General features: G+C 36.1%; 1 protein-coding gene and 3 non-coding genes across 4 annotated transcripts; 3 read left to right on the forward strand and 1 right to left on the reverse strand.

Annotated features, from left to right (window-relative positions):
• Positions 1–5,919: 5,919 nt before the first annotated feature.
• LOC137401259 (small nucleolar RNA U3) lies at positions 5,920–6,136 on the forward strand. Its single transcript, XR_010979306.1, has one exon. It is a non-coding gene; the product is annotated as a small nucleolar RNA U3 (small nucleolar RNA).
• Positions 6,137–7,179: 1,043 nt separating this feature from the next.
• On the forward strand, positions 7,180–7,343 carry LOC137401266 (U1 spliceosomal RNA). The gene has a single exon (XR_010979313.1). It is a non-coding gene; the product is annotated as a U1 spliceosomal RNA (small nuclear RNA).
• Positions 7,344–12,299: 4,956 nt separating this feature from the next.
• On the reverse strand, positions 12,300–14,239 carry LOC137400511 (uncharacterized). The gene is made up of 2 exons (XM_068086838.1): positions 13,760–14,239; positions 12,300–12,332 (listed from the first exon to the last, which is right to left on the reverse strand). Exons 1-2 carry the CDS (start codon positions 14,237–14,239, stop codon positions 12,300–12,302), a joined length of 513 nt encoding a protein of 170 aa, XP_067942939.1.
• Positions 14,240–19,809: 5,570 nt separating this feature from the next.
• Positions 19,810–20,026, forward strand: LOC137401260 (small nucleolar RNA U3). Its single transcript, XR_010979307.1, has one exon. It is a non-coding gene; the product is annotated as a small nucleolar RNA U3 (small nucleolar RNA).
• The last annotated feature ends 815 nt before the right edge of the window (positions 20,027–20,841 follow it).

Here is a 20,841-nt window from a genome sequence, read left to right on the forward strand (position 1 = left end):
ATGTGCTACATGTAAGAGATCAATATCATCAACTCTCAAAGCAACAGGAAAAACCAAACGGGACCCCTTCATAGTAACACAATCCACCTCAGACAACATGCTTCTCAAGTTATAATATGGCAATGCTCTTTTAGCACACATCTTTCTAGCAACCGACCAGCCTAACCTAATGTAACTCACAACAACTGACAGTTCCTTATCTACTGCTGTAGCAAGTTTATATTTATTCATTACAGGACTTGACTGGATAGTCATTTGACAAACTTGCAGAGGAGGATCCGTACTCAAATCTTCAAATTCATCAGTTCCTGCAGGGCAAGAGCAAAACAAAATATCTGCCAGAATCATCTCTTTACTTGGTTTATACTGTAGTTTCACCTGAATAGGTATGTCAAAATCCCCAAGGACATCTGAGCTAAACGAGGAGACAACTCACACACAGGCTTTTGCATTAACCCAAGCAAGGGTTAATGATCTTTTTCAACTGCCACATCACTCTTGCTCCACACAAAATATTTAAACCTAGTCAAAGCAAAAGCAACTGCCAACAACTCTTTCTCAATTTGAGAATACCGCTGTTGCGTATCTGTGAGTGACTTGGCAGCAAGCTCAATTGGTCTGTCATTCTGCAAAATCACTGCCCCGAGGCTGTGAGCACTAGTGTCAGCTGACAGAGTAACTGACTTTTTTGGGTGAAAAAATTTTAAGGCTGGTAAATTTGAAATCGTTTGTCTGATTTTTTTAAATCCCTCTTGTTGTAGGCCTTCCCAACAAAACTGAACATTTTTCTTGCACACCCGCCGCAATAGGGCAGAAAATCACTAAAGTAAAACCCTTGTTTAAAAAAGGCTCAAATAAAAGTTGCTCTAATTAAAAACTCAATAGTTTGCTACCAGTGCTAAGTAAGATAATTGAAAAGCTGTAAAAAACAGATTATGGAATACCTTGAGAGTAATTTACTGCTTAACGATGGGCAATATAGTTTTAGGAGAAAGCGCAGCACTAAGGATGCACTAATTAAATTGACTAACAATGTTTTCAAATTCTCAAACGATGGTAAATGGGTTCTTGGCATCTTTCTAGATTTTAGTAAAACCTTTGACACAATAGATTATAACATACTGTACTCAAAACTCCACAATCTTAATTTTGACATCACCACAATTAACTGGATCAAAAGCTATCTAACCCAACGTAAAGCACACACTATTATTGGTAACACTTTATCTTCCATACTAGATTTAATATGGGGTGTACCTCAAGGTTCTATCCTTGGTCCAACGATTTTGTTAATTTACATAAATGATTTACCACATGTCACCAACCTTTTCACACCTTTGCTCTATGCAGATGACACTAATCTCATTTTCAAATCATCTAACATGAATGAGCACATATGTTGTTTATATAACGAACTTCTTGCTATTCAAAACTGGTGCACTTCTAACAAACTCACCCTAAATGTTGATAAGACTAGTTTCATGTTACTAAAAAACTCCAAAAATAAATTATATCTAGCTAACACTCATCCCTTTTTTATTTTCAACAAACCAATTTGTCAGACAGATCACACTATATTCTTAGGTATTTTCATTGATTTTAATCTCACTTCAAAAAACACATCAAATATTTACTAAAACAACTGAGACCCTTATCAGGCTTATTCTACCGCACATCTGAATATTTACCCCAAAAACCTCTTCTTTTACTATACAATTCCATGGTTAATTCCAAACTTTCATATTGCATTGAGGCTTGGGGCAATGCACCTCCTACCCATCTTACAAATTTAATAACACTTCAAAACCACATGATGAGGACCATTCACAAAAAACCCGCCTCACCCATACCAAACCTCTTTTCAAATTATATCCATACTACCTATCAGTTCACTGTATTTATACCGCATTATACTTTTAGCTCATCAATAATTTTATTGTATTTACATCTCTCACACAATATATCAAACCCGATTCTCAAATTCCTGTTTAAATCTCCCACAATCTTCTTCCCGTGCAAGTCATCGCAAGGTGGACAATCAACAAGCCATTTTTTGGAACCAACTCCCTAAGACTATTAAAAGCATAGAGAAGCTGGCCAGCTTCAAGAAAGAACTTAGGTTGCATCTTTTAGCAGGTGAACGAAACCTAATTACCCATAAAAATTGACGTTGATTACACGATGACGACAAGCCCAGCGCCACGACTAGCTATGCTGTTGCATATTATGGGCTTCATCACTCTTCCAGCTTTTTTCTTTTGTTTAAGTAATTTTGTTGATGAAAATAAATCACACAAACAAAAACAAAACAAGTTCAGACAACTTTGGTGCAATTTTTGATAGATACCCAACAAACCCAAAATATAATTCCAAAGCCTTTTTGTTTTGTGGCACAGTCATAGTCTGCACTCTGCACTGTCTCAACTTTTACTGGGTGAGGCTTGATGTTATTGCCTGATATTTCATGACCCAAAAAATCTCCTTAGACTTACAAAACACACTTTTCTCATGGTTCAATGTAATCCCAACATTCATCATACACTCCAACCAACATTCTAGCCTAGCATCATGCTCCTCCTTACTGCACGCACAATTATATCATCCGCATAACATTCTACCCTCGGTACCATTTCCAAAATATCTACCATCAGTTTGTGGAACAGCTCAGATGCATCAGTTACCTCCATAAGCAGCCGTTTCTAATGAGATTTTCCCAGTGGTAGCTAAAAATAAGTCAGATGAGATGAGGCAAAATTTAACTCAAGGTGGTGAGAACCGTACTTTTTATCTAAGTATGTAGAGTAGTGTGAGCCACCGATCCTTGAAAAAATTTCAGTAGGAGTGAAGCTTACATTTTGTCCTAACCAACGGTGAACTCAAATACTGTCAGTGGATCCAAACACTATCTGATTGCGCCATTTAGTTTGTTTACAATGACAGTTGGACTATGCCATTTGGATGACTCTGTGTCTTTAGCTATTATCTGCTCTTGTTCCAATCGTTCAAGTTCCACTTTCAGACTATTCCTAACATTTTCTGGCACTAATCCAGTTGTAGTTGTTTTAGCTATAGCTCCTTCTTCCAGTTTGAGACTCAACTGAGTATGATATTTGCCCACGCCCTCAAATACCTTCCCATACTTACCGAGTATCTCCATGGTTCTACCTGACTCTACTTGAGTATCACTTACCTGTTCTATACTAGGTATTAGGGCAAGAGTCCTTATAGCAGACACACCTAGAAGAGTATCAGCATCATTTTCTACTACATGAAACAATTTTTTACACTGCCTATACGAGCCAGCGTGTGAGACAGCAATGTTCAAGTGAACTTTACCGAGAACAGGAATAGCTTTACCAGCATAGCCTGCCAGCGAAGAGCTTGTTCTCGACAGTGAGTAACACCTACACTCTTAATTACTGATTTTGACATGACAGATACCTCAGCACCTGTATCAATTTTAGCACCAAAACTGTGGTCACCCATGTTTACATCTACAAGCCATTTAGTTTTTAATAGGCTTTCTTTTAGCTCAAAAACTTCTACTACATCAAGTTTAAATGAATCGCCCACATGCTTTTCATTGATATCAATGTCATGTTCTACATGTACTACATTTATAGCTCCAGACCTACACATTTTTAGAAAAATGATTGAATCTAAAACATTTATTGCATTTCTTACTATACGCTGGGCATCTTCCACGTACATGGTTATCTTCAAAATAGCCACAGTCCTTAATAAAGTCTTTTGATCTTCCCCTGACATCACCTCCTTTATTTGTCTGCCTCATTCTTGCAGAACCCCTACTCTGGAACTTTAGGGCAGTCAGGTTGCTTCTGAAGTCATTGCGAATTGCTGCTACAGCGTGCTCTCCATCCATTTCAGCTTTTTGATTTTTTAGAATTATTTCTTCGGCTCTCATCCTTTTCTTTATGTCTCCCAAAGCAATATATGCATCAAGCTGCAGTTCTCTCGACAAAGCTTTATCACTCATGCCTGCCAATAACTTCACATTGAGCCTCTGTTTTTGCTGTTCTCCTCCAAATCCGCAGCCAGTTTATACAGGTTCCTAATGTATTCTTCAATAGATTCTTCTCGCTTCTGATCTTGACTGCTCAACAATATAGGGTAATGTAGAGTGTTGCTCTGCGGATTGAAGTGGTCCGTAAATGCTGCAATGATCCTTTCATATAGCAGCTGTAGGGGTACCAAGGGGACCATTTTCTAAAAAAACTTGGTGATGGCACAACTCACCCGCATGCGGGATAAAATGCATACCATTAACCTCACACATCAACATACAGAATAAACAAATGGGTTCCTCAAAAAGAGAGGTGACTATTGCTAATGCATGCAATTATTTCACATGCTGGAAACTTGATTGCCCAATAATGTTAGTGGAGGAATGCATTAATGCTATTTTTCTAATAACTTTAATTTCACACTATATTGCTGTGTGTTAACCATGTCTTGGGGACTGATAGCGTCAATGAAATAAAGCGGATATGTCGCAAAAATTAGCAGTTGTAAAACTTTCCCGATATTTCGTCGAGCATTGACAACAGCCTGTACAACATGAACTATTTTGGCGATAGTGAGTTTTGAACAGTGGGATTTGTTTATTTCCGCTTATGATAAGTGATGGAGAACTGGTATTTGATTTGAACACACGCAAACAAAAAGGTTTCTTCGCAAAAAAGAAAAATGATAACACTGCGTCATGGAGTACTTGCTGATGCAAATATAGATCAGTTTGTGATAGTGTAAATATCGTTATCATCGACGATCACTGAAGTATTGTGGCATCACCGCTGAGATATCACGATAAAGTGTGAACTAGAATTTATGTGGATGAAAAGATAGAAGGCCTAATTTTTGTGTGAATGAACCTGCATTTAAAAAAAAAATAAACCCAAGTTTTTGTCATAACTTATTTGCACTACAATTATGAGCATTAAATATGCTTTGTTCAAATGACTGATAAGCTGGTGGCTGGAATAATTTATAAACCTGCGTTGCAAGTCTACAGATTTCATACATACAATTTTATAAAAAGACTGACCAGATCTGCAGTAGTATATTACGAGTCTAATGTTATGTAAATCCTGAATACAGATAACTTGATTGCGGTATCTGGTGTTTATTGGTAAAAGTCTGTGTCAGTGCTATTCTTTGGTAGTCTCAACATACAGATATGAGTTTTCCTTGATTGTTATTGGTTTATGAATAAACAGTGCAGATTTATTACACTTTTGCTTTTAGACATAAATCCTTCACCCTAAATTTTGAAGTATAACCTTTTAAAATCATAAAATACTAAAATATTTATAAAGTATAATTACAGATTAATCAAAGACTCATTAAAATAGTTGTGCTTTGGCTTAAAACTATTTAAATTTATTACTCTGTTCCTAATTTTATTTCAATAACTATAGTTATTGAAATAAAATTAGGAACAGAGCAATAGATGTAAATAGTTTTAATAAAAAGCTCAACTGACATAGCTATAGCTATGTCAGTTGAGCTTTTTATTAAAATATTTCTCAATGACTGGCACCATCGACCTGCATAGAATATATTCAGCCATTCAAGTTCTTTAAACTATGTTTTAGATACAAGTGCCTACAATCTCTGCTAAAAACGCAGTTCAGTCACATATATTAGAAGAACAGGAAATATAGAATGTAGCTTGATAATGATTTGTCTCCCTTTGCTTTTTAGTTCGTTAGTGTTTACCTGTTATCGTTTTAAAATAATGATGTTTATATATTTGGTTATTGTTTTATCTAGTTTGTTTCAGTTATGTGTTTTGCTATTAAAACATCATAGCATTGCAATTGTGCTAATACCAACTTTGGCACTAGAATAAACTATTTAACTTTAATTAGTAATATTTGCTCCATTCATTGGAAGGTTAAGATCATACTCTTAGGGATCATTTCTATAGTATGAATCGCAAGGATCTCAACATCATGTTGTGTCCTAACCCAAACCACGATGAGGAGGAACAATGCTAGTTCCTGAGCGTGAAGCGAGCTCTGAGTGTCATTCACTGTATTGACTGCTCACTGCTATTGAAGATCGTTTCTCTAGCTCTTATGTTAGAGGATGGAACTAGCATATTCTGAGTGGTTTCTCAATGAAATAATTAATAACACTAGCATGTCTTTGAGACAGCATATTCTGAGTGTTTCTAAGTTGACATGCTCCCTATATGTTAGTGAAACACATCATGCAAGTAGTGACTATTAATGAGTTAGTAAAATGTGCCAGGTTGAATTTGCATTTTAGGGGAGTTTGTTTTACAAAATCGTTTCTGTTACGCTGTTTACGGAAAGGCCTCTTGGACAGCTGCTTTCTATTTTTACAGAGCGTGTTTAATTTATCGACAGAACATTGATGTATGTAGAATGTTAGGTTCCTGAACCAGGTGATACATTTAATTAAATACCGTGAACCTATTTATTACTGAACAGGTTCATAGATAGTAAGCAGAAATTTATTTTTCTACTTATTACACTATATTCTGTCAAGTTAAGAAAAACAATATTGTTGATCAAGGTTGAGTATATTTCTATAACTTATGGTGTTTGAAAAGATTATTAATAGGTTTTGATTTGTTTATTAGTAATAAACTAAATAATAGTTCAAAAATTAAACTAAACTATCTGATAGAATTTTACCGAAGGACGACTTTCTGCATAAAATGACAGAGCCTGCTGCTGTATACATAGAACAGTAGGCCCATGAAACATTCAAACAATCATTTGAATGTTTTTTTAAAGTCATATGAAACATTCAAATTTTGCATTGTATACATTGTATGACTAGCTTACTGTTTCAGGTACAAAAACATTTGTATCTCAAACATATATATTAGCTTATAAAAACAAAAGAGTTTTACTAAAATGTCATACTTTATGCTATTTCTATTTTTAAAATAAATTGATCACCAACAAATAGAATTTATCTTTCTTGAGTTGTGATGTATACTAACAGATTCCTTTAATATGAAAACCTTATCCACAAATACAGACTGCTGAAAATTAATTACTTTTTAAAATTATTAATATTAAAATATGAGCGCAAACCTGACAACCCAAAGTAAATAAAACACAGTTTGGCATTGATTGCATTGCTTGTGTTTTAATGTAGCAATGCTTGAATAAGAATTTGATTCATACCTGGCTGAAGGATATCTCTGATCAAGATGGTGGATTCCTCAGGAAATGAACTTATCACTGCAGTTCGGTTTGGTTGATGCTTGTGATTATCCCAAATTTGGTTAACCCAGTTGTGTAAATTTTGTCAGTTGAAAACTGTAAATACACTATTGTCTGATAACTCGAGTAAAGAAGCAGGTAAGGCGTAGTTCTTTCTTGTTATGAGTCATTCATAAATTGATAGAATGTTAATTTTTGCTACAACTTTTTTATGAACATTAAATATGCTTTGTGTTTAGATGATCTTTAAGCTTGTGGCTGGAATCGTTCTTTAACCTTGCATTGCAAGTTTACAGAACTATTATATACAATTTTATGAAAAGAGACAACATGAGCTATAGTTGTTTATAACTATTTTCGCGCTATATGTAAATCCTAAATACAGATAACTTGAGTGCATGATGTTATTGGTAAAGGTCTATGTCAACATCTCTATAGTCTCAACCTACAGATATTAACACCAGTTAATTGTTATTGTGGCTTATGAATAAACAGTTCAGATCTATTACACTTTTGCTTTTAGGCAAAAATACTTGACCATAAACTTTGAAGTATAAGCTTTTTGAAATCATGAAATACTATTATATTTATCAAGTATAACTACAGATTAATCAAAGACTCATTAAAATAGTTTTGCTTTGATTTGGCTTAAAACTATTTAAATCTAGTACACTGCTCATACATTTATTTTAGTAACTATTTATGGCAGTTGAGCTTTTTAGTAAATTACATTTTAATGGTTGACACTATTGACTTGCATAAAATATGTCCAGCCATTGAAGTTCTTAAAAATATCTTTTAGACTTAAGTATGTCTACAAGCTCTACCAAACTCACAGTTCAATCATTCACGATGCAGCTTGATAAAGATTTATCTCCCTTGCTTTTTAATTAACTAGTGTTTGTCCCTCAGCATTTAAAGCAATAATTTCTACTTACTTGATTATTATTTCATTAAATTTAACTCAGTTGTGTCTCTTAACAATACAATTCAAAGCATTACAAATGCCCTGATACAAATTTTAGCACTAGAATGAACTAGTTTATTTTAGATAATGATATAATATATACTAGCTAAAATGTTTATAGATATGTGTTTTATATATGATAAACCAATTTTTAATACTGATACATATTAACTTTTATATATATATACACTTATATGGTCTGACAAAAAGTGTGTTCTTGCTTTCAGCTATATTCAGTTTTGAAGATCTAGTGTATAATGATAGAAGTAGGATAATTTTATAATCTGAGATCAGCATGATAAAAAAACACCCTATAGAAATGGGTACCAGCTTTTGATACAATTTGGCTTTGCCATGAATTTGTTTTGATTTGATAACCCCTGTCAATAACTATGCATAGCGGCATAATAAAACATGCTCGACCACACACATAACACGCGCTCGCGCACAGACATGTACACACACGCACGCACGCACACGCACGCACGCGCGCGCACGCACGCACACACACACACCTATGTATATGCCAGCACATTCATGCATGCTCTCAAAGGCACACACCTTCATAGGAGAGATTCTGGTTGCTCTGAGAACAGGTACAAACATTTAAAGCAGTAGCAAGCAAAAAATAGACCCATTTAAAATGATGCACACTTGTTCACAAATAGATTACTAGTACATTGTAATCGTGCGTGTTATAACCGCACTATGTTTCAATAGCCCTTAACACACAAAATCTTATTCAAAAGTTTATTCACTTTACCAACTCATACTTTTGGTCTATCGAAATAGAAAGCTTTACAACCCTATGTAGACTTAATCAACTTATAAATTTATTTGTGACTATTTTAGCATGTCACCATTCTAAACACGCCATATTTTTTGCTTCTAAACCTGAATGCTTTGTTAGTGGAGACTGCGCTGCTGGACTATATTTTAATGTGGACCATGAAACCTTTTAGTTGTTGCCAATAGGACCTGGTGCTACCTCATACTTGCTTTTTGCACTATAAGGATATGCACACTTTTGGTAATTGTCTCCACTGAACTGTCAGATTTTCTGTCCATATATATTCTAGCCCTAATATCTTCAACTATTATTGTATCTGATGTTATTTATTAGCTCAAATTTATTACTTATTGTTAGATGAGAGAGATTATAAAAATTACACACAACTAGTTATAGCGTGTTCCGCACTGGAATAACCAGCTTTGTTGTATAACCTGGTTCCGCTCCATTTACTGCCCAGGTCGTATATTGTCTAATCTCTGGTGGAGAGATATCCATGATCAAGAAGGTGGGCATCTCACACACCCTGATATTATTCCTAATGGGATAACCAGGGTATCCTATTTTTGATAGTGGGACTGTGCTACAGTACAATCCCATTAATGTGGACCATGACAGCATTTAGTCATTGCCAACAACAGAGCATGGAATTTGGTTGCATTTGAAAAGTGCATGGTTCACACTCTACTGTGAACAATTGGTGATGCACCTGTGGTCTTTGGTGGAACTTTGGGAGGCTGTATGTCTACGGTACCGGCAGTTATCACGCAACTAAGCAATTGTCTGCTCTTAGACAACAGTATCTTTTATATATGGAATTAAGATATTTTAATGTATTCATTTATACGTTAATTATCATTAGAAGTGCACAGGGAGCTTCTTGACTGTTTGCTGTGCTAGACTAGACTAATTTATTTCACTGAAATATTTTGTCACAAACAAGTCAGCAATGAATCAGACGACACACAATAAGATAAACAATATTATAGATTGCCACACTGAAAGCATAACAAGGAAACATTTCTGCACTAGCTTGTAAAAACTGTTGATTCACATAATGTGTTGCATCAGCTGACATACAGGTGTGATGATCATGAATAATCAGAGAATACAAACATTGGTACATTACATCCCTTACCAATTTTACAGGCATTAAGTCCTGATGTGACATAAATCAGACAGCTACATTTGTGTAAGCAATTATTTGAAAAACATCAATTAAACAAAGCTAATTTGTAACACACAGTGTAAAATATATATAATCAGAATAAAATGAGACTAGCTATAAAGTATCCTAGGGCTAATAAGATTTCAGCTTCAAATTCCACAAGGTCCTACTGTAATCTGTTTAATGTACCCTAATATCCCCATATCTCTCTGGTGGGTGACGCGGTCGGGTAGAGTCATGGTTAGGAGCCAGTGGAATAGAACAGTCAGCCCTGTTGGCCCCCTTTAAGGTACTTTGGTTACCAGGGCCCAGTTGAACTGCGTCAGGCAAAACTTTGACAAAAGTGGAGTTTCTACGTGTTTGTTTCCCACTCTCATCCCTAACAATTATTTCAGACCCTTCTTTAGCCACAACTGTTTTGGGGTTTGATTCAAAATTACCATCTAGCTTTCCCCCTTTCTCTTTTCTCATTAAAACCTGATCTCCGATCTCAATATCCTTACTGGATAAACGCTTATCTACATTTTCTTTGTTTACATGCTTAGCTCTTGCATCAAAATCAGCTGCTTTCTCAAACACAGTTGGATCAGTTTCACCGCACAAACCAGGAAGTTTAGTTCTCATTTCACGGCCACCAAACAGAAGGCTAAATGGTGCCACACCTGTGCTGCTGTGCGGTGTTGATCTGTATGCCATGAGAAAATCCCTCAAAGCCTTGCCTAAATTTTCCTTTTTACCATGTGCAATTTTCAGGGATTTGAGAATCGTACGATTTACCCTTTCTACCTCTCCATTTGCCTGAGGCCACAATGGGGTAGTTGATATCCACTTTATATTACAAGCCTGTAAATAACCCTGGAACTCTGCTGATATAAACTGAGGACCATTATCCGTTCTCAGAGTCTCACAGTACCCAAACCTAGCAAACACGGTGTCTAGAAACTCAATAATCTTTGCAGACTTGGTAGAGCCTAGAAATGCACATTCAAAATATCGAGAGTAATAGTCGACAAGCACCATAATTGACCTACCATCTGGTAAAGGACCTAAAATGTCAGCACTCAAGTATGACCATGGTTTATCCGGAAACTTTGTCATTGTCACCTGCTGAGGTGGATCTGGCTGAGATACTGTCATACACTCAATGCATTTCCTACAATAGCTCTCTGCCATTCTGTCAATACCTGGCCACCACACTTTGGTTCGTAGCCTCTGCTTGGTTTTTTACAATACCCTGATGACCTTCATGAGCGAGTTCCACAGCCTTATCTCTCAAACTTCTGGGTATAACAATCCTCTTATCTCTCAGTACAACACCCTGAACCTCACTAAGCTCAATAGACACACTTTTGAACGAGGAAGGACAACTCCCAAAATCATTGCTATAAATGGCCTGTTTCAAGAGCTTGATTTCCTCACACTGATTAGACTGGTCAACTATTTCCTTCCATGTCATAGCTTTCGGAACAGAGTCACGAGCTGTGTATTCCATATAACTCTCACTTGTAACATTGCTAATAAATGGAGAATCACCAACCCAATTCACCATCCTAGACAATGGATCTGCTATGTTTGATTTGCCACTCTGATACACTACATTGAACCTGAATGACTGCAACCTCAATGCCCATCGCTCTATCCTAGGTACTGGCTTAGAACAAGGATTGTTGAGAATAAACTGCAAAGCCTTGTGATCAGTTATCAGCTCAAACTCTGTGCCCAACAAATATAGCCTGAAATGTTCACACGCCCACACCAATGAGAGTGCCTCACGCTCAGTTTGGCTGTAACGCTTCTCGATATCAGAAAGTGATCTATGACCATAAGCAATCACCTGGTTAACCCCATGCTGTGTCTGTACAAGCACTGCCCCTAAAGCAAATGGAGATGCATCAGCAATTAATTTCGTCTTAGCATTAGCATCATAATGCGCCAGTGTCTCTGCATTGCTCATCAAGTGTTTGATCTTATCAAACGCTTTCCTTTGCTCACTTGCCCATCGAAACACAACATTCTTATGCATCAATCTCCGGATAGGCTCTGACACAGTTGCAAGATCAGGGAGAAAGCGGCCCACAAAGTTCACCAGACCCATGAAACTTCTACACTCAGTTGCATTCTGTGGGGCTTTGAAATTAACTACCGTTTCTACTTTCTCAGGATCTGCCGATATACCTTTATCTGAGACAATAAAACCTAGAAACTTGACCTTGCTACAACGGAATTGGCATTTCTTCGCGTTCAAGGTTATACCAACGTCTCTGAGTCGCTCAAGCAAAGCCTTCAACCTTATATCATGTTCCTCTACCGAACTAGCTTGTAAGAAGATATCGTCAGCCATGTTTTGTACACCCTCTAGACCTGACAAAACCTGCTGGATGATATACTGAAAACATTCCGGGCTAGCATTGACTCCCATTGTCAACCGCTTGTAACGATACAGGCCAAATGGAGTGGAGAAAGTGGTAATATCCCTTGATTCTTTCTCCAATTCTACCTGATTAAATCCCTGATTCATATCTAAGCGAGAGAAAACCTTCCCTCCCTCTAAATTAGCAAGCATTTCCTTGATTGTGGGAATGGGGTGGCGTTCACGAGTAATTGCCTTATTTGCCCTTCGCATGTCAACCGTTACCCTAATGTCACCATTGTCTTTAGGTACACACACCAGGGGACTGCTCCACCGGGACGGGACACCCACAACCTGCTCTATGACATCCTCACCCACCATAGCATCTAATTTCCTACGTAACCCCTCCCTGACTCCAAAAGGAGTTCTCCTAAGAGGTTGAGCTACTGGCTCTACTGTAGGGTCTATGTGGAATTTGACCTGATATCCTACCAGCTTACCCAAACCTTGGAAAACTGTCGGAAAACTTTTAATTATGTCATCAGAATTGCCAGGCAAAATGTTACACAAAACATTATCACTATATGACACTAAAGACAGACTAACAGCTGTTTCATGTGATAACAAGCATTTAGCCACACCATTTTAAACATAGAAAATAGCACGTGCCGTTTTATGACCACATTGAACAATAGCACTGAATGACCCACACAAATCTAATTTTCTCTTGCTGCCATAGCCAAAAAGATTGTCATCATCATTGACAGCTTGCAGTGAGATGCTATGCTTGGACTTCAGCTTATTATAAGTGTCAACACCAATAATATTGCTGCAGGCTCCAGTATCAAGAATGAATGGAATTCTCTCACCCATAATGTTGATGTAGCATCTAGGCATCTTACTTCTAATGTGCTGAATGGCATACATATCGCTATCGCTTGACTCGGGGTTGTTTACTGCGGACACGGTAGTAGACCTTTTGGGTTTTCCATTACAGAATTTAGATCCCGCAAAGTGTCCTTTTTTTGTGGCATGTGTTACAGTTACGGTGCAGGGCTGGACAATCTGTACTGCTGCTAAGATGTTTCTCGCTCATACACCGGAAACATGCTTTCTTCTTAACAGTAGAACTAGGAGTAGACGATTTCTTACCATGCCTCCTTTGCTTCCTTACAGCTGAGACATCGACTGCAGGTGGGGTGGTGACACTCATCGAGTCTAATTTCTCCTCAATCTCCACTTGTCGAGCTATGGCTACCGCTTCGGAAAGGTCTGCTTGTCTGTCAGCTGGCATTGCTGAAATCCTGTCCCGAACTGTCTTACTATTGACACCTATCCGGAATTGTTCTAGCAGATTTTCTTCCAAATTAGCCTGAAACTCACACGTTCGAGCTTGAGATCGTAGTTTCAGCACAAACTCTGAAACTGACTCTGATGGACTTCTTTTCACCTCTCTGAATTTCGCCCGCTCCATCATCTTGTTCGTTGTTGCTCCATAATGCCTTCGCAGCAGCTCAATTAAATCCTCTGCATCCACTTCTTTTGGCTTCCTTGGTGCAGTTAGGCAGGCCAGCGTTTCATATTGCTCTTCTGACAGTCCCATGATGAGTACATGTTTTTTCTTTTCCGGTTTGGTTCCGTGAAACGCATAATAACTGTCCAATTTTTCCAAATACGTCTCAACCTTCCCGCCAAACACCGGAACCGCTGACGCTGTGGTTGCACCTGTTGCTGCCATTTTTTTACCAGTCTAGCGTAGAAACTTTTTCCTTCGTCGCCAATTTAATGTATTCATTTATACGTTAATTATCATTAGAAGTGCACAGGGAGCTTCTTGACTGTTTGCTGTGCTAGACTAGACTAATTTATTTCACTGAAATATTTTGTCACAAACAAGTCAGCAATGAATCAGACGACACACAATAAGATAAACAATATTATAGATTGCCACACTGAAAGCATAACAAGGAAACATTTCTGCACTAGCTTGTAAAAACTGTTGATTCACATAATGTGTTGCATCAGCTGACATACAGGTGTGATGATCATGAATAATCAGAGAATACAAACATTGGTACATTACAGATATGACATGTGTTTCCGAATCAAGTTCGTATTAATTCCTTTACTGTAATCGGAAATATGGAATAATCAGAAAATCAAAATTACGGAAATCAAACGCGCAATGCATTCTGGGTTCAAGGACCGTGGGAGCATGGTTCTTACTACCGGCGAAATTCTGCAACCTACATGTACAATGGGCACAGTAAAAAAGTTCAGCTCGCTGAGCTTTGCTGGCTGTCACCACTGGCAGAAAATTTGCTACCGACTCTCGCCAGCCTACTGGTTCTCAACAACCGCCGATTGCGCCCTATCTTATGGTGGAGTGAGGACTAAGCCTTAGTCAATAGTAGTTTTTAATTTGTAGTGTAAAAAGAAACTCATAATTTGTGATTTTACAAAAAATTAACTTGCATTGCAAAAAACTGTCACATTAATAATCATGGAGCACAATAATCACTCTGAAAAATTAATAGCTCACTAAGTGTACTCTCTGAAAAAAATATTCATTGATTAAATTTCAACAGCTGCCTGACCTCATTTGATGAGTGAAAGCTATATGAGATTAGTGGGCATGACAGCAGTTTTTGAGAGTCTGACCAGATAGTGTGAATGCTTTCCAGTACAGGAAAAATAACATAATTAATAGGTAACTAAAGCGTCTTTGTGATAAAAAGGTTTTAGATCTTTGATTCATCTCAGCATTAGTTAAACTAGGCACATACAGATAAGGTTTTTTAAAATAACCACAGTGACACTTTGCGCAACAATATTGTGGTTTTTAAAATTTTTTCTAGATATATTTTTACAAACTAGGGCAGTTTTTGGTAGCAATGTTATGGTTTTTTACACATTTAAAATTAGTTTAAAAGTACCATAGGATAAGTTTTAGGTGATTCAAAATGCAAATCTGAAAACTAATAAGTAGTTTATTGAAAGATTCATGTTATGTTATTATCTGTTGCGATAGATAAATAGGGTTAGCAATAGTAATAATTAACTGCTTTACCATAGATAGTTTTCACAATGCTGAGCAAAAAAACTATGTTTTTGGCTTTAAAAGACTCAAACAACAGATTTTATTTTTTGCATAATTTGTGATGCCATTTTTACAATGAACGTTTGATGTCATTCTAAATAGAGACTTCTATTTAGAATGAGTTAGAGTATCATCTGTCTCTGACGTGTCATCATATGGGTCCACGTGTCCTATAGAGGATGCAATGGTGAACCGTGTCTGCTGTGAGTTAAAGAAAGTTACTGTTTATTTGTTTGTCTCGCTTGTGTCAAAAGGAAATATCTGCCTACACAAAATGTTATACAATGATAGAACTGATATAGTCTGTGTAACTTTAAATAAGGTATGCATAATTATATTATTTTGTTGATTGGTGTTTATAGTTTATAATGCGATGTAGAGCTAAGTGAATCCCATCTTTGTCACTAGCTGTTGTGTTACTATCTGTTGTAATGGTGGATGGCCTCTGCGATAGTAATTACAGAGGTGTCCTAGATAGTGTGCAGTCACGAGCGCACAGGGGTCTGTGGGGTAGAGTTACAGTAGACGGGTACAATAGATGGGCGTTAAACTATTAATCATACGCTAATAGTAGACTGGGGTTGATTGATTCTCGCTTCTATGCATGCGTATGATTAATAAAGTTCTTGGGCATGTGTGGGGGTCAGTAATGTAAAGATCCTGTGCCTTGATAAGTGATATGATCATGTAAGAGTAAATAATCACTGACTTAATGTGTAACAATATAACAGGATGATAACTGCTAATAGTGTGTAAGAATAATGATGCTATGTACATTACAGTTTATTATATTTTTTGGTTTGACCCAGATCATGTAAAACTGTCAATAACTCTAAGAAATGAAAGAATGATCAACAAAGCCCTTGTTGAGCAAGTGCCATCACCAAAACCTTCGAAAATAGCTAAAAATTAACATGTGCTACCATTGATACCAGCAGTAGTAAAAAATCTCCTAAATTCACTGCAAAGGAAAATCCTTGCCATAATTATTGTGCAAGAGTTGCATTGTCTGTAATTTTTTGACTAGAATGATTAATAGTTGTTCAGTTTGGTTTCGGCTGGTTGTGATTTTTTCACTAATACCTACTTTAACATGTTTATTCTCCTCATGGTGCTGATGAAAATGATAGTTTTCATGTACGCATTAAATGATCAACTGTACAACTTACAACTAAAGTTAATAAATACAGATGTAGACGTTTTTAATGACTTCTACAAGAGCATAAACTTCTTGAACGTACAATGTTGGAGCTCTTTTTAGCAGATGATTTCAACTGTGTTGAATGTGTGCATTTGACATAAAGAACCATTCCAACTAAATGCAAATAATAGGCTTGGCTCTTGTGCTCCTTTGCAGGAACTTCCAACTCATGACTCACAAGAAAAGTTGTTTGACTGATCAAATAAAAACTAGACTTTGTTGGCAAATTACTTGGTAAATTATATAACGAATACATTTACATCTTTTTTCTTTTTTTCACATGAGACTGTTTTGTAAAAGTATTCTCTCTTTTAGGTCTCACTTTGAGAAAGTTTATTTGAGCTTTCAAACATGCTTGTGCATTTGATGGGCAAAGCCGGATCTGAAGCGTAATTCTGCTGTGTCACAGAATGATGAATATCAAACATCTATCCAAAATTTCAATCAATATTTCAACTGGCAGTCAATCTTTTGTAGATAATACTGTCAGTTGTTTATTTGGTTCTTTATTATCTAGCTGTTCAAACATTCAATAAAATTAGAAGTAGACATACGAACCTGTAAAAGTGGTGTTACTAGTTGCTGTGTACAAAAGCACAATTTGAATACTGACAGAAACAACTATTTAGCCTAGATAATATGTATGTATTAACTTAGACATGTATACTAGCTCATAAAGAACAGGCAAAGTTTACTCCAATGTCATGGTTTATGCTTGCTGTACTTCTAGAATAAATTGTTCACCAACAAATAGAAATTTGTTTTGAGTTAAGATTTATTCAAACAGATTTTTTTGTCATGAAAACTTTATTGACATGCACAATATTCACAGTAGTAGTTACTTTTTCAAGATTAATAATATCAAAATACAACACAAACATGACAACCCAATGTCTATAAAACAACTGTTCGGCCTTGATTACAGCTGAATCACCAGCTTTGTGTTGTGATGTAGTGATGCTTGAATAAGCATTCCATCCACCCTTACCATACCTGGTACAGGGATATCCATGGTTGAGGAGATGGATTCCTAAAAAAGCTTAAAGGTTGACTTGCAACAAAATTCACATTACAGTTATTTGATATCAAAAGATTCCCCATGTCTTACTCTGTTGTGTTGTAGGTGCAAAGTATGTGGGAATGTGATTACAAGCTTTTAAAAGCTCAAAAACGAACAGTTAATCGCAGCCACACGAGACCGCCATAGTTTGGATTCTCTTTCCAAAACGGCTCAAATGTAACGTAGTTGCGGTAGATAGTTTCTGTTTACACTTTCATGCAACCTTACTCGTCGAAACATTTTCGCAAATATACTTCACGCATTCAATAAAACCATGTCTATTGTTTTTACATGTCTATTTTATCGTCATTGTAATGCTGTCATATTTAGCACTGATATCTTATAACTTACCGTAAAAATTCGTTAAACTTTTAAACCTTAGCTCGAAGGAGTACGTATCATTGTCTGATAATCATGACAAGCCTGTTGGTCACCTGTGATAATCGAAAAGTGCTGCAAAAATTATTTTTGAAGTATTGGGTCACATGATGAGATTACGACTTGACTATTAGTTCAAGCTGAAACAAAACTGTAAAGTAGCGGGCATCTATATTTGATACGGGGTTTTCGGTAAAACCCAAAGTGTTTGTCATAAACTAGTACTACGATAAGTTTTATATTTTGCTTTTTATTGGCCTTTCAATTCACATGAGAATATCACTTGACAAGACAATAACCAAACTATCATGACTACGTCGGAGAAATAAAGAGATTCCTATCTACAGCGGTTTTTCGTTTTTGAGCTTTAAGAGCTTGTAATCACATTTCCACATATTTGGCACCTACAACACAACAGAGTAAGACAAGGTGAATCTTTTGATACCAAATAACTGTAATGAAAATTTTGTTGCAAGTCAACCTTTAACCATTGCACTTTGGTTTGGTTGATGACGACGATTAACCCGAATGTAGAAAGCGTAGTGTGGAGTTTTTGCTACTGTGAACTGTGAACAAACTACCATTTGAAAACGTACCTAAAAGAAGCACGCAAGTCCCACTTTTCCTAAATATGAGTTCTTCATAAACTGATAAAATGCTAGTTTATTTGTTCAACTTTTTTCTCATGAAAACTAAAAGTGTTTTGTGAGTAAATAACTCATAAGCATATTGCTGGAGTCATCTTTAAACCCTGCATTGCAAGTTTGCAAATTTAGTATGCACAATTTTATGAAAAGAGACAATGACAAGAGCTGTACTGATTTATAACTACTTTCGTATTGTCAACAGTTACATCCGAATACAGATAACTTGAATAGCCTACTGTGTCGTTGCTATCATATGATAGTCTCAGCATACCAATATTAACACTGCTTGATTGTTATCGGTTTATGAATAAACAATTTAGATCTATTACACTTTTGCTTTTAGGCATGAGTTCTCGACCAAAAAATGTTAAAGTATAGCCTTTTTAAAACTATAAAATACTATTATCTTTATCAAGTATAATGACAGATTAGTCAAAGACACATTAAAATAGTTTTACTTTGGCTTATAACTGTTTACATCCATTACACTGCTCAAAAATTTATTTCAATAATTAGTTATGGCAGTTGAACGTTTCAGTAAAATACGTTTTAATGGTTTTCACCATTGACTTGCATAAAATATGATCAGCCAATGATGTTCTTAAAACTATCTTTCAGACTTGAGTAAATCTGCAAGCTCTACCAAACTCACAGTTCAATCATACATTTTAGAGGAAAATGCAAGATTGTATATAACTTAATAATGATTTGTCTCCCTTGCTTTTTATTTACTTAGTTTTTGCTTTATTACTTTTAAAGTAATGATATTCAACTACTTAGGTATTATCTCTTTAAGTATGTCTTAATTGCGTGTTTTGCTAACACAACATTATGACATCACAGTTGTGCTGCTACCAATTTTAGCACTGGAATGAACTGGTTAATTTTAATAAATGGTATTTGATCCATTCAGTGCATAGGTAAGATCATACTCTTAGGGATCATTTCTATAGTATGAATCGCAAGGATCTCAACATCATGTTGTGTCCTAACCCAAACCACGATGAGGAGGAACAATGCTAGTTCCTGAGCGTGAAGCGAGCTTTGAGTGTCATTCACTGTATTGATTGCTCACTGCTATTGAAGATCGTTTCTCTAGCGCTTGTGTTAGAGGATGGAACTAGCATATTCTGAGTGGTTTCACAACAAATTAATATAAACATGGCATTAATTACAAGCAGCATGCAATTCTTGTTATGCAACCTTACATATATACTTACTGACACTTGACTATGTCAATAGACTGACTTGGCATATTCTGAGTAGTTTTACCAAGGTGCCTAAAACCATTATGATTCATAAGAAAAATACTACTGCTTATCTGTTAGATTTTGACGTTATTACCAGACCAAGTCTATTTCGTGATTAAGTTTATCACCAACAATTCTTCTGCAAATTCAGCTAGGTTATATCAATACTTATCAAAATTTTACATGTTCAACTTTTTAATGAATTTCAACGAAGTGATTAGGAAAGCAGATAAGTTTTATGCATCAATTGTTTAAAGTGTATTTTTATTACCGTACCATAAAATAAAGCTTGCATGCATGAAACTAGCTATTTTTAGGCAAGATAATATAATAGCAGGCACACCATTGGCATGGTAAACATAAACTAGGCTATAAATTTCAGTCTTTATACTAACAACATAAAATATTATTAGTACACTTTCAATGTCTTAATATTAAAATTTATTGTGTACCCTGGTTATTGCAATACACTAGACGCTTACAATCAGTAGATTGGTTTGTGGACTGACTATTCTTCTTGGAAGAAAGCAAGACATAATCATTCCTGATTTTGTAAACATTTTTTTACTTTGCCTGGTGTGGTAACAAACAACAACAGCAGCATGCGACAGCAACTGTGATATAAATGATTTTCCTACTAAAGGCATGCATGGCCAGCATGAACATATACATGTAGGTATGCTGTCACGCCCCTGTCACGCTAC

The sequence above is a fragment of the Watersipora subatra genome, chromosome 7 (assembly GCF_963576615.1).
Source record: "Watersipora subatra chromosome 7, tzWatSuba1.1, whole genome shotgun sequence".
NCBI lineage: Eukaryota > Metazoa > Bryozoa > Gymnolaemata > Cheilostomatida > Watersiporidae > Watersipora > Watersipora subatra.

Coding starts and splice junctions, on each gene's coding strand:
- LOC137400511 (XM_068086838.1), bottom strand. CDS start 14,239: ATGGCAGCAACAGGTGCAACCACAGCGTCAGCGGTTCCGGTGTTTGGC. Junction 12,333..13,759: donor AAGCAGACCTTTCCGAAGCG/GTAGCCATAGCT, acceptor TTATTGTCTCAG/ATAAAGGTATATCGGCAGAT.